This window comes from Micromesistius poutassou (genome assembly GCF_964030765.1).
Source record: "Micromesistius poutassou genome assembly, chromosome: 16".
NCBI lineage: Eukaryota > Metazoa > Chordata > Actinopteri > Gadiformes > Gadidae > Micromesistius > Micromesistius poutassou.
The window spans coordinates 4,775,044-4,787,535 of NC_140286.1; the positions used below are offsets into that span (position 1 = coordinate 4,775,044).

At 45.7% G+C, this 12,492-nt stretch overlaps 1 protein-coding gene across 2 annotated transcripts; it reads left to right on the forward strand.

Moving 5' to 3' along the window:
- Window positions 1-5,104: 5,104 nt before the first annotated feature.
- LOC311360447 (uncharacterized protein) lies at window positions 5,105-12,332 on the forward strand. Of its 2 annotated transcripts, none has more exons than XM_084480523.1 (5): window positions 5,105-5,201; window positions 7,929-8,149; window positions 9,369-9,634; window positions 9,898-10,203; window positions 10,455-12,332. In XM_084480523.1, exons 2-5 carry the CDS (start codon window positions 7,930-7,932, stop codon window positions 11,532-11,534), a joined length of 1,872 nt encoding a protein of 623 aa, XP_084336649.1. In that variant the 5' UTR covers window positions 5,105-5,201; window position 7,929; the 3' UTR covers window positions 11,535-12,332. The 2 variants fall into 2 exon arrangements, with proteins under 2 accessions (XP_084336649.1, XP_084336650.1); XM_084480524.1 differs by lacking the exon at window positions 5,105-5,201 and adding an exon at window positions 5,469-5,564.
- Window positions 12,333-12,492: the final 160 nt, after the last annotated feature.

Here is a 12,492-nt window from a genome sequence, read left to right on the forward strand (position 1 = left end):
TTTACCTCCTGAGAAGGGACGAAAAGGAGAGAGAACCAGCGTGCATCTCCCTGTCTTTGCTTCCCCTGGTTGTGCGGATTGTTGGGGCGAAGCTGTCTGTCCCTCTCACGAGACTCAGTCATGCTCAGGGGCCAAAGTCCCCCTGTTTACCACCCTGGGATTCAGTAAAATCATCAATTTTTATTGTGCCATGGAGCGTATGCAGTTGTAACGTTATAACTTCTCATTTCACAGAGGAGTACTCCGGGACAGAACCTTTAAACTCTGTGTGATGGGTAAGATACTGTTACAATTGTAATGGTAAACAATAGTCCATTAACATCCACTCAATAATGTAATAACATGTTAAATGCTGGTAAGAGATCACACGTGTGTGTGTGTGTGTGTGTGTGTGTGTGTGTGTGTGAGTGAGTGAGTGAGTGAGTGAGTGAGTGAGTGAGTGAGTGAGTGAGTGAGTGAGTGAGTGAGAGAGAGAGAGAGACACACACAGAGACACAGAGGGCGAGAGACGGATAAACAGATAGAGAGGGAGACAGGGAGACACTTGTAACAGCTGGACCAGTCAAATGTCAGTGTTGGAATGCCGAGCATACATTTTCCTGTTACTTTATCTCGTGCCAATGCATTTCGTCGCCTCTTCACATATTTCACATTGTCGCTGAGCTATGATACAACAGAAGTCATATTTATAAATGTGATTTGGTTCAGTAGTCCCCTTATATAGATAATGATGTGTTTATCTGCTCATTGTATTGGATAAGCTTTTCATTACTGAACTAATAGGGTTGCTATAAAGAGTCTCTTACTGCTGATTCACGCATATCATTAGGACAGCACATGTTGATATTCCAATAAATGAGATTATTATAAATTGTCCTACTATCCAGTTATTATTATCCTCTCACTAGTTTTGGTAAGGATTTTTTTCACAAATTATAAATTGAGTCCAGTTGAGTCTAGACAATTAAACTAGGCTGGCAATTGTTTATTATGATATTTATATGCGTCAACATACTCCTTCCAATTCCAGCAATAACTCACTCTGACGTCCTATACGTACTGTCGTCATTCTAGACTGCAGGCACAGCCCTTAGCCAACAGATGGCGGCAGAGTTAAATATATTTCCCACACTATACCTCCCAACTACTGTTTTCCTACTGCTCAGCTGCTGCTAATGCAAGAAACGCCATTTTCCCCATGGGCACTTGTCATATAATGTTTATAACCTCGTAGCATTTATGAGAAACATGTATTTTCACACATGATGCATAACCTGTTTAATATTCTACCAAACGTCAAGTCTTGGCTGTGTGCTGCCACAACTGGATGTCGGTCACATCTATAACGGGTTCATGCCTTGTGCAAAAATGACACAAACAAACATGGCTCCTTTACACGTCACACCAACACTTGTGTCTTGAATGTGACCGTTGCCTGTGTTTTGCCAGATGCAACACAGGCATAAAGAGCCTGAGCAGGGAAGGGGAGGGGAGGGGATGGGGAGGGGAGGGGAGGGAAGGGAGGGAACAGTCAGTACTGGATCGTACACAGCTGAGTGCCGAGCAGGTCTCCTTCTGCTGCTGTGCCCCGGCAACGGGCTCACATGGGGCCTGCATGTGACAGCCCCGCGAACAGCAGGACTCACTGTGCCGGAACCAGAGGCTGTCTCTCCATCTCACATTCTTTGTCTTTCTCCCTTCTTAAGTCTCGCTCATTCTGTGTCCCTCACTCTTTCACTCTTAACTCTCTCATTCTATGTCTCTCTCTCTTAGATTATATGTTTCTCTCTCCATCTCTTATTCTGTCTCTCTCTCTAGCTCTCCAGCTCTCATTATGTCTCTTTCTCTTAACTCCCTCTCATTCTCTCTCTCTCTCTCTCTTAACTCTCTCATTATGTCACTCTCTCTCTTACATTAAATGTTTCTCTATCTCCAGCTCTCATTATATGTATCTTTCTCTAACTCTCTCTCATTCTGTCTCTCTCTCTCTATTTCTCAATCATTCTATGTATCTCTATTTCTCTCATTATATGTCTCTCTCACTCATATATATATTTCTCTCTCTCTCATTCTATCTCTCTCTAGATCTACCTCTCTCTCTCAGGCTCTCACTCTATGTCTCTCTTGCTCTCTGTCATTGTATCTCTCTCTCTTTCACCCTCTCTCTCTAGATCTACTCTCTCCTTATATATATATATATATATATATATATATATATATATAATTAACTCTCTCTACATCTACCTCCCCCTCTCTCTATGCCAAGTAAGTTAGGCTCAATTAGCAAAACAACCAGGAAATAAGTCCAAAAAACACAGCACTCAGAGCCCAGAAACAAAAACACGCTCATACGCGGACAAACACACACACACACACACACACACACACACACACACACACACACACACACACACACACACACACACACACACACACACACACACACACACACAAATGTAGCCAGCGTTGACTATATTTTTGTTGAAGAGGAAATGTCTGATCTAATCTGATCCCATAGCTGCTTGGGTAATTGTGCGTGCAGTTGCTGAAATTACCGGCAAACACAGTTTATGATTTTGTTACCTTGTAACCTATTTACAGTAATCACAACTCAAAATTGTAATTATTTTACATACTGTATCATTCTAAAGGGAGTCAAAATTACATTTTCCCCATGCCTGTGTATGGCTAAAACGTTGTATGATAGAACATTGACTCAACATTTACTCTAAATTGGACAGAAGTGGTTATGAACAATTAAAGTTAAATAATTCCACATTAAAATAATGAATTAAATCTGAATACCCCATAGTACAATTAAGTAAATCTGATCACTGACAATTGTCTTCCTCATTTTCTTTCTCCACAAAATGTTTTGTACTGGGTAAAGGGGTCCCTTCCTTTTGAAGATAGATTGAGAACGACTCTCTCTCTAGATCCACTAGGGTTGGGGTTAGACGTCTCCTTGTGCTTCTCTTCTCTGCTTTAGTGGTCGAGTTCCAGCGTTGACGCTGGAAGACCAGCCACTCTCAATGCAAGGATCTCTTTGCTCACAGAGTTCCCCACTGTAATTGGTACGCATGACACACAGTTTTGACTGTGTGTCATGTGATGGTATTTGTGTGCCTTCATGTAAGATTGTCACATTTCCATAATCTCACTGTAAATATCCATTGATATTGATATATATATATTAAAAAAAATATATATATATATATATATACCTACAATTCTAACAAATGTAAAAATGTAGGTAATAGAGTAAAAAAAAAACATCATTCACATTTTGTTTTATCCAACTATGCTGGACATTTTTTGTTAATATATTTATTCTCCACTAATATTCCCTTGTTTTACCTGCAAACTGAGTTTATGTTTGTATTACTGTGTAGCCCTCCTTCATCTAAATGTACATTGTTTTTTATGGATGTATGTGCTTAAATATTCATATTGTATTGTTCATATCTACTATGTATGTATGTATTGCTCAAAGTACAATGCAAAACGGTTTAAATTCTAAGAGGGACCCCCCACCCACCCCCCCCCCCCCCGCCCCCCAAACACACACACACACCCCACCCCCACTTCCCCCTATGTCCATGGGAACCAAAATGTGACAATAAAACATATGACAGAGAAAAAAAGGCATCATCATATATAATTAAAAAGGGAGTCAGAATAGCTCCATGAGAGAGAGCGAGAGAGCGAGGGAGAGAGAGAGAGACACACACACACACACACACACACACACACAAGGGGAGACACTATACATAGAAAGAGAGAGACAGAAATAGGGAATGTATGGAGGGTGGCAGTGAACTAGAACTAGAGTGAATTAGCATACAGATGCAAATCCTTTTTCAGATGTTCAGACTTCATAGGTTATTCAAAATGAATGCTAACATCAATATCATGAATGATATGACGGGAACCACAAAACGACCCTAATAATGCGCCCAACGACCAACCACTTGATGGAGACCAAGAAGCAAAACCGTTCCTGGACGCTTCCTTCCACCCACTATAGAGCAGCAGCTCTGTGTGAGCGATGGCTCTCCAACGCACAGCAACTGGGCCACGCTGCTCCCCGCCGCCCTATAGCTTTGTCTAACTCGGTCCGAACGCGGCACTATATTATGTAGGCCATCGGGAGCACAGCTTGACGGAGAAAGTGGGCCACTGGCAGCAACCTGAGAGGCTGCCAGAATGTAGGCTAACAAGAAATTATGTAAGACGGACGGTCTGCTGTGCGTCCAGAATGGCCGCCGCCCATCACCCCCCCCTCCCCCGATCCCCCCCCCCTCCCCCCGTGAGAGACCTTTGGTACGTTGTCTGCTGGAGAGACCTGAGATGTTAGCATGGGGAAATCTGAGGAATCACAGCGGGGGTGGGGTGGGGGGGGGGGGGGGGGGGTGGTTGACAGTTGGCCAGGGTGGAGGGGGGCTGTCACTATGAGGCGTTGTTGTTAGGTTGTGGTTGGACTGGTTGGTCGTTAAGGTGAGTTGTTGTTGTGATTAAGGACGGTTGTTTCTGTTAAGGGCTCCACAGATGGCAGACAGCGACTCATGTTGTGGTCAGAGGCGTGCTGTTGTCCCTTAAAAGGCAGTTGGAGGCCAGACCGTTATTAGTGCGACATAATGAACATGCTATGCAGGAACAACTCAACAATCTCCTATCATTCCTCCGTCGTTTCATCGCACCAGTTGTCGCATAGGCCTATCAATTATTGTATCTGTTAGGTGACACAAAACTAGAAATCTTACAACAATAAGGTGGATTGGTGCATATTTTTTACAATGACGAATCTTATAGCCATAGATGGCTGACCATACACATATAACCAGCACTGACTATAGTATATGCCTACCACAGGGAATCTCTTACATACAGTTGTAACTGTATAGCAGCGACACACCTCAGACAGGAAACTGTGGGCAGCGCTGACAACCTAAACCATCCCTCCCTCCCTCCCTCCCCCTCCCACTCTCCCCGTTTGACTGCACGCGTCAAGCGCACGGGAGGGAGTTCTCCTCCTCTGACGAATTCCGTTCTCATATTCGCTCTATCGCTGCTACTGTGCAGCCCCGTACAAGCGGATATACAGCATTGCCTGGGGACAGTAGGCTGTTCGCAGAGAAACCATACGAAACATCCATTCCTCTGACTGCTTTGTTCGCTATTATTATGACAACTCCTTCATGGTGAGTGACAGTGTGATCTCTCCGTCGTTCAATAAGCCATTTGTTTTTGTTCCTAAAATATAACAACGAAAAAAGTGACATTGACGGACTGTTCTGTGAAAGTTTAGATGGTGAACCTTTATAGGCTGCGCGAATGCATGGTGTGTGTGTGTGTGTGTGTGTGTGTGTGTGTGTGTGTGTGTGTGTGTGTGTGTCTTTTAAACTGTTGTGATCTTGTCGGATAGAACGACTCTTACCAGTTGTGTTATGCTTGTTGTAGAAGCGGGGCCAGGCGGGGATAATGAGAACAATGTTTTCATTGTAGCTGGCTTTCGGTGCTGTCTCTCCCAAGGGTGAAGAGGTCAGCTACGGAAGTTGACGGCCGTGCGTAATGACTAGATTATACCCAATGAAAACGCATATTTTAACATCACGCTTTAAACTTTAGAGCGATGACGTTACTGATACACAACTCATGAATAATTCATTATTATACAAATGCTGGGCTATTCAAATCAACGCACATGCACCCCGTCTATAAAAAATCCTCACACATACCAAACGCGCGTGCATGTGTGCATGCAGTTTTCTGCATTGCAACTTTGAATTATTAATTTGGTCTCAGTTGTAAACAAAAGCGCAACGTCGATGCATGAGCTAAGTGAGAAGGAAACATTCTGCATTAATGAAACGCGAATCCGAAAGGTCCAATCGGGTTGCTCATGCAAATTGAACTTACATGCCCCCCCAAACTAAAGACGCTATACCCATTGAATATATATGCTAGAACGCATGCGTCTTAAATTGCATGCATGGACTCAGCAAGCGGCACCGTGTCACATAACTAGCTACACACAAACACGTGTGTAGCCTACAATAATTGCCTCTTTGCCTTTAAGTAAGCGCCCACTCTGCTACAGACGAGCTGAAACCAGTCCTCTTTCTGCTGAAGGACGGTGTGTCACGCATCAGTACCCAGGAGGCTTCGACACAGGCACACAGTCTTCCGGGGGTGTGGGTGTGTGGGGGGGGGGGGGGGCGGGGCGGGGCGGGGGTGTGGGGGGGGGGGGGGGGGGGGGGAACACAGCCTGTTTTTGGCAAGGCAAACTGAGAGGCAGGGAGACCGGAGCCCAGGTAGCTTGTGGTTTGCATTGTCCAACTGTAGTCCGACTTTTAGATTAGCCTAGCTGTCCATAATGGCTGGTTTGTTGTATTGGATTTTAATCTTTAATTGATTTGTATGTTTTATTAAGAGTGTTCCATTAAGAGTGTGAAGGTTGTAACCCAAACGCACAAACGCACACGCATGCACGTGCACGGTTTAAAAGGACTAGTGATCAGTGAACCATTCAACTGTTAAGCTGTGCAGGTCTCATGATCAAAGTACAAAGTTTCCTCATCCACTGTGCTGTTGGACCGCTGTTGGACTCTCTTCATGCGAATCTTATGGGGCTGCAGGCCAAAGTGTGTTTGCGTGTGTGTGTGTGTGTGTGTGTGTGTGTGTGTGTGTGTGTGTGTGTGTGTGTGTGTGTGTGTGTGCGCGCGCGCGTGCGTGCGTGTGTGTGTGCGTGTGCGTCTCTCAGGGCCAAAACCCCTTCCGTCTGTATGTCTGTCTCCTTCTTTCTCGGACCTCAGCAACTTTGTCTCCCGGAATATGCTCAGCTCTTTCCACATTTTCTCCACACGCAGACACACACAACAGAACCCTTGAGGAATCATCGGAATGTTTATTACTCTGTCCGCAAAACTAAACCTTCCCAATGACATCTCGCACAGCTTTCTTCTTCCTCTCCCTCTCCCTCTCCTCTTCTTCTTCTTCTTCTTCTTCTTCTTCTTCTTCTTCTTCTTCTTCTTCTTCTTCCTCTTGTCTCTGAGACTCCTGCAGGTGGACTCTGACGTTGGACACTGCCTCTGTACTTATACACCTGAGAGACCCGAGTTCCCACCCCCCCCTTGTTTGTTTACTCCTCCGAAGCCTGATCACTTTTTTATTTTATTTTTCCTTCCTTCCTCTCCGACTGTGATTAGCATATGCAAGCCGCCGCCATGAAACCGGCCCAACGGGCTCCCGCTGCAGACACCTCCTCCAAGTGTAACACGCACAGAACTGGTATCGGATTACCTGGATGCGTATGAACTACAGTGTGTTTGCCTATTGACGTAGACGAGGGCCTTGGCTACCAAAACGCCTTCTGTATTGACTGAGCTTTGCAGATAGAGATCTACTGATGATCCTGTCATAGGAATACATGGGAAGTACAGGTGTCCATGCGCCGCTGTTCCATTGACTGGCCGTGTCTTTGTGTACGATAATAGCCATACTTTTGATGATATTGATCATACAAGCCCTAATAATAATCATATTAGCCCTAATATGGTTCCTGCTAGTCATAATATTGATCCTATTAGCCATAATATTGATCATATTAGCCACACTATTGATCATACTAGCCATAATATTGATCCTACTAGTCACAGTATTGATCATACTAATAAAATTGTTGATACGGTAGTAGTATTTCAACGGTGCAGTATTGTCAATATTTGGTGACAAAATCTTAACAATATCTATTTGTAGTTAAACTTTCTTTTAATCCAACAGGGTAAAATATCTGTTTTGTTGTTTTGGTTCTGGTTGTGTTTTTTCCATCGATTTGTTTGGCACCCAAGCAACCAACAAGATCACGTTTGATCGGTTGCTGTTGATGACACCATCATTGACCTATCTGTGTTGTGTTTTTACGGCAGAATGACTATTGATCGGCCGGATGCAGAGATGCGAGGGGTTCTGAAGAGAAAGTTTGCTGAGGTAGAGGAGGAGGTCAGCTACATCTCATCCTCTCCGTCGTCCTCCTCCTCCTCCTCCTCGCCATTATTCTCCTCCGAGTGGGAATCGGATGGGGAGAACCACCTGATCCTCCCGGCCCACAGGGACCCCACGGCCCCTGCTCACCCAGCCTCTGCATCCAGTAAGTAGCCACCCTCCACAATCTCACACATAGCAAACATTTCCTTATCTGCCCCCTTACCTGTCAGTCTCTCTCCACCTGTGTAACCATGTCTGTATACCTCGCTGTCTGTCAGTCTGTCTCTTTCCCTGTCTGTGTACCATTTCTCCTTGAATAGCAATCTGTCGTATTCTCTGTCTGTCTGTCTCTCTGCAACTGTCTCCCTGTCTGTTTGCCTGCCTGCCAGTCTTTCTACCTTGTCTATTTTCTTGTCTGTCTGTCTGTCAACCTGTCTGTCTAGATCCTTCCCTGTCTGTGTACCCTGCTTTCTGACAGCCTGTGTGTGTGTGTGTGTGTGTTCTCCAGTAGTATTTCTTTATCTCTGGGCACCAGTAAAAGCAGCTCCTGATATATAGCTGCAGAACGTTATCATTACTGCAGGTAAGATTAGCACACAACTCGGCTGCCTTCTGCTTCGTCCCTAAAGGTGGACAAGTTACGGGCGCAGTAGACACTTGTCGAATCAATTTGAATGGAAAGCTACTGTTTGCGATCAAACAGTGAGCAACATTTAAATATCATCAACGTACCGATTGTTATAACTTCACACTAACATTAAGTCAGTTGTTAGTAAATGAGGTTGCTGTTGTGGAGTCATTCAGGCTTTTTTGAATGACTCTAACGCTTAGAAGGTAAAGAGTTTGTTTGTACTTTAAATGCCCTCCTCAGCAGTTCTCCTGGGGCATAACACCATGAGTCACATAATTCAAACAGGGGTCTAATGTTCCCTGCTGTTTTTCACTCAGAAACTCCCATGGAAAGCTGGTGGTCATGTTTAGGGAACCCAAACCACACTGGGACTCTAAAAGGCATTGTTAGCAATGTGTAAGTACGTTGGGGATGATTCATCGAAGCCGTAACTATATTTAGAACAATCACCTGCTGGGCTAACTTACAAAACAAACGGACACAACTTAGTAAATACTGTTGGCCTACAGCTAGGGAAACAGAGAGCTCCTCCCTCAGATGTGTCCTGTGCTACTGCAGCAGCAGAGCCTCAGTTTGGCATTTCCTTTGACACTCATGTTGAACTATTGGCCGACATCCAGGTCACGGTCTGCTTTGTTCCCGCATGGCGACCTCCTGTGGCCACATTAAGTATTACATTTTTTCTTGTTATTGTCGCATTGTATAACAACTTCAAAAAGTGATTTATTTTGGTTCCTTTTTTTCTGATTAGTCGGTTCCATCCTGAGGAAGCGGAGACGTGCCGAAGGAAGAGGACACAACGTAAGATTCGACGTGGTGACCGTCTTCCACTTCCCGCGGTGCCAGGGCTTCGTGAGCGTGCCCAGCCATGGAGGTGCCTCGCTGGGCATGGTGTGGAACCATAGCGCCCTCCACAGGTACACACTGGAAGAGCACGCGGCGGCTCGACAGCGGAGACACCGGGAAGGACTCCTGGAGAGGCTGAGTGAAGAAAGGCTGGAGCGGTGGAGAAATAAAGTGCGTTGGTTTAAAATAAAATATATCAATCTTTGTTACACTCTTTTTTCACTGCAGACATCACTTCTGTTAAATTATCTGTAAATTAATATTTCTCTAGAGAACAACCCATCCAGTTATAGTATAAGTTCAAATTTACATCCCAGCTGTACCGGGATGGTTTTCTAAGCCATAGACCTTGTAACTCTTCTCCCAGCATATCGTATACATCAGATACACACTGCTTATTTAGAATCGACATACTCATGCCATTGTCGTTGCAGTTGGTAACCAGCGGTGCCCTGGACCGCAGCGAGGCCGACCAGCTCACCGTGGACCAGCTCCCGGGCGGGTACCTGGAGGTCCCCGTGGACGACCCGGCCCCAAAGGGGGCCGTCTGGTCCCTGCAGCCTTACTCCTACAGGCAGAGGCAGGCCCTGCTGCGGGGGGCCGGGGTGAAGCGCGTGGACCGGGAGGAGAAGAGGCAGCTGCACGCCCTGCGGCTCTCCCGGGAGGCCTGCGGCTGTGACTGCCAGGGATTCTGCGAGCCCGAGACCTGCGCCTGCAGCCTGGCCGGCATCAAATGCCAGGTGAGGATGTTATGACTGTTCTTTAGGATCTGATTTGGCACTCGCATTACTTGGGCTGCCATTCCTTCTGCTAAGCCTCCCCAGCTTGCCATCTCTCAAGCACGAGCTCTTCCTTCTTCCCGTGCACAAAATGTGCACGCCTCTAGCTCTAACACTAAAGCTAGCCCCTGAACCCTAGTTTCAGCTCTAACCCTCAACCTAGCCCTAATAAAAGGTCCTTCATGACGTGATCGTCTGCATCTTTCCTACAGATGGACCGCTCTAGCTTCCCCTGTGGCTGCTCCATGGACAGCTGCGGGAACAGCCAAGGGCGCAGCGAGTTCAACCCGGGTCGTGTGAAGACCCACTACCTCCACACGGCCATGAGGCTGCACCTGGAGGGAAGGTGGCCACCGGGGGCTGCAAATCACCATGATGACCAGAGGGAAGTACCAGGGCGGTGCAGCGAAGACGACCTGGGTGGCCGTGTTCCAGAACGGGACACCCGGGAAGACGGCTGCCCTTTCGGGTTCAGCACGGAGGAGGAGGAAGGCGGTCTCCTGTTCCCCTCCATGCCCCCCACCACTTCCATGGCCTTCCGCTTAACCCCTGAGCCCTCGGCGCTGGAAGAGGAGAACAGCAGCGGCGGTGATACAATGGATTCCTCTTCCTCTTCCGCTGCTCTCGATGCGGCTGAGGTAGGCGCCGATGGCGGGCCGTGCCATCGACCCGAGGACACCGAGGAAACCAGACCCCTGTCCTGTGTCCTCAGCAGGCTGGACTCCCAGCGGACTCACTGCATGGCGACGGAGGACGACCATCAGCACATTAGTAGCACCCGCCCACTTCCTGCCAGCTCCCCTACCGACCCTGCGTCTCCCCTTGACGGGGCACAAACCGTTGTGGACACGCTCCAAGACAAAGTCCCACGTAGGACGCCTTCCCCTTCTACCTCCGCTACTTCGACAGAGTATCTGGACGAAAACGCCAACGAGGCCACCGATTTTTTCAGCGAGGACTCTCTGGACAAGTTCCCCCATGCAGCCCTCTTCTCTGCAAACTCCTCCTCCTCCTCCATGGGTTATGTGGACCTCAGCGTTTCCTCGGATTCAGACCTGGAGTTCTTCGACAGCGATTACCTCACCTGCGGTGGCCCACTACACAACTCCTTCAAGGGAGGCGGGTCTTTGGAAGGCCTGAGGCACCTCCAGACCCTGACTTCCTGCAGTCTCCCACAGTACCCAGAGACACCCGTCTGCCTGCTCGAGTCCCTGATTGGCTCGTCGTCTGAGCCAATCACGGAAGATGCACACATGGTAACCTTTAGTCAGCTGCTGGAGGTACTGCAGTGATGCAGGTCTCATCAGATGCGTATTGACGATAACTATGTTGATTATGTATTGAGGAATATGTTTCCTGTTTTGTATATTTGTATGGCTGTTTTGGAGTAGATTATCTTTTTCTACATGATATTGAATACAATTTTTTTTTCTAGATATTTTATATTTTCTCTATGATCGATATCCTAACTGTTTTTTAATTTATGACTAGTTTATTATTTACTTAGCGATTCTGATGTGTTATTTAATTCCTTCATGCTTTAAAAGTATAATCTATTTTGGAGTTATACAAGGTTTGCATTTTATTTATTTGTTTTATTTCATATTGGGTTGATAAATGGTTAAATGGACTGATGTAAATACTCAGGAATTATATTAGGAATGATTCAAAACGGGGCGAACATACGGCATTAGGAAAAGGATTTTATACGCCATTGTCTTCACTGAAATGCTCCATCACACAACGGAAAACAGAATTTACAATTTTTATTAAAGAATTGTCTCCATATACACCACTGTCCTCTCCAAATGCTTGTGTGCTAATGCTGTACTTAATACTGTGTAGAACAAATTGATGCCAAATGTTAAGCATATTTATTATATTTTAGGCCTACCTTTTATGAGTGAGGACTATTTTCACATTGGCCTAACTAACATTTCAGTGGAAGGTCCGTTAACCCGGGAATACCACAATCATTTTTAAATAACACTTCTGCTAAGCAGTTATTTTCATCAGGTTATGTAAATGTCAGATCATGCAAATGTTACCAATGTTTAACACTGGCTGAACTATAACATTACAATTGTGCATTATTTTTTATCTGCAAAATAATTTAAAATGTGTCTGGATTTACACAATTAATAAAATATGTATTTAAGAGCGTATGTTTGAATACAAATAAAATATATAATTTTACCGAATTAAAGAAAATAAACGGTGTCATGTATCTATCTACTGAAGTTGGTCTTG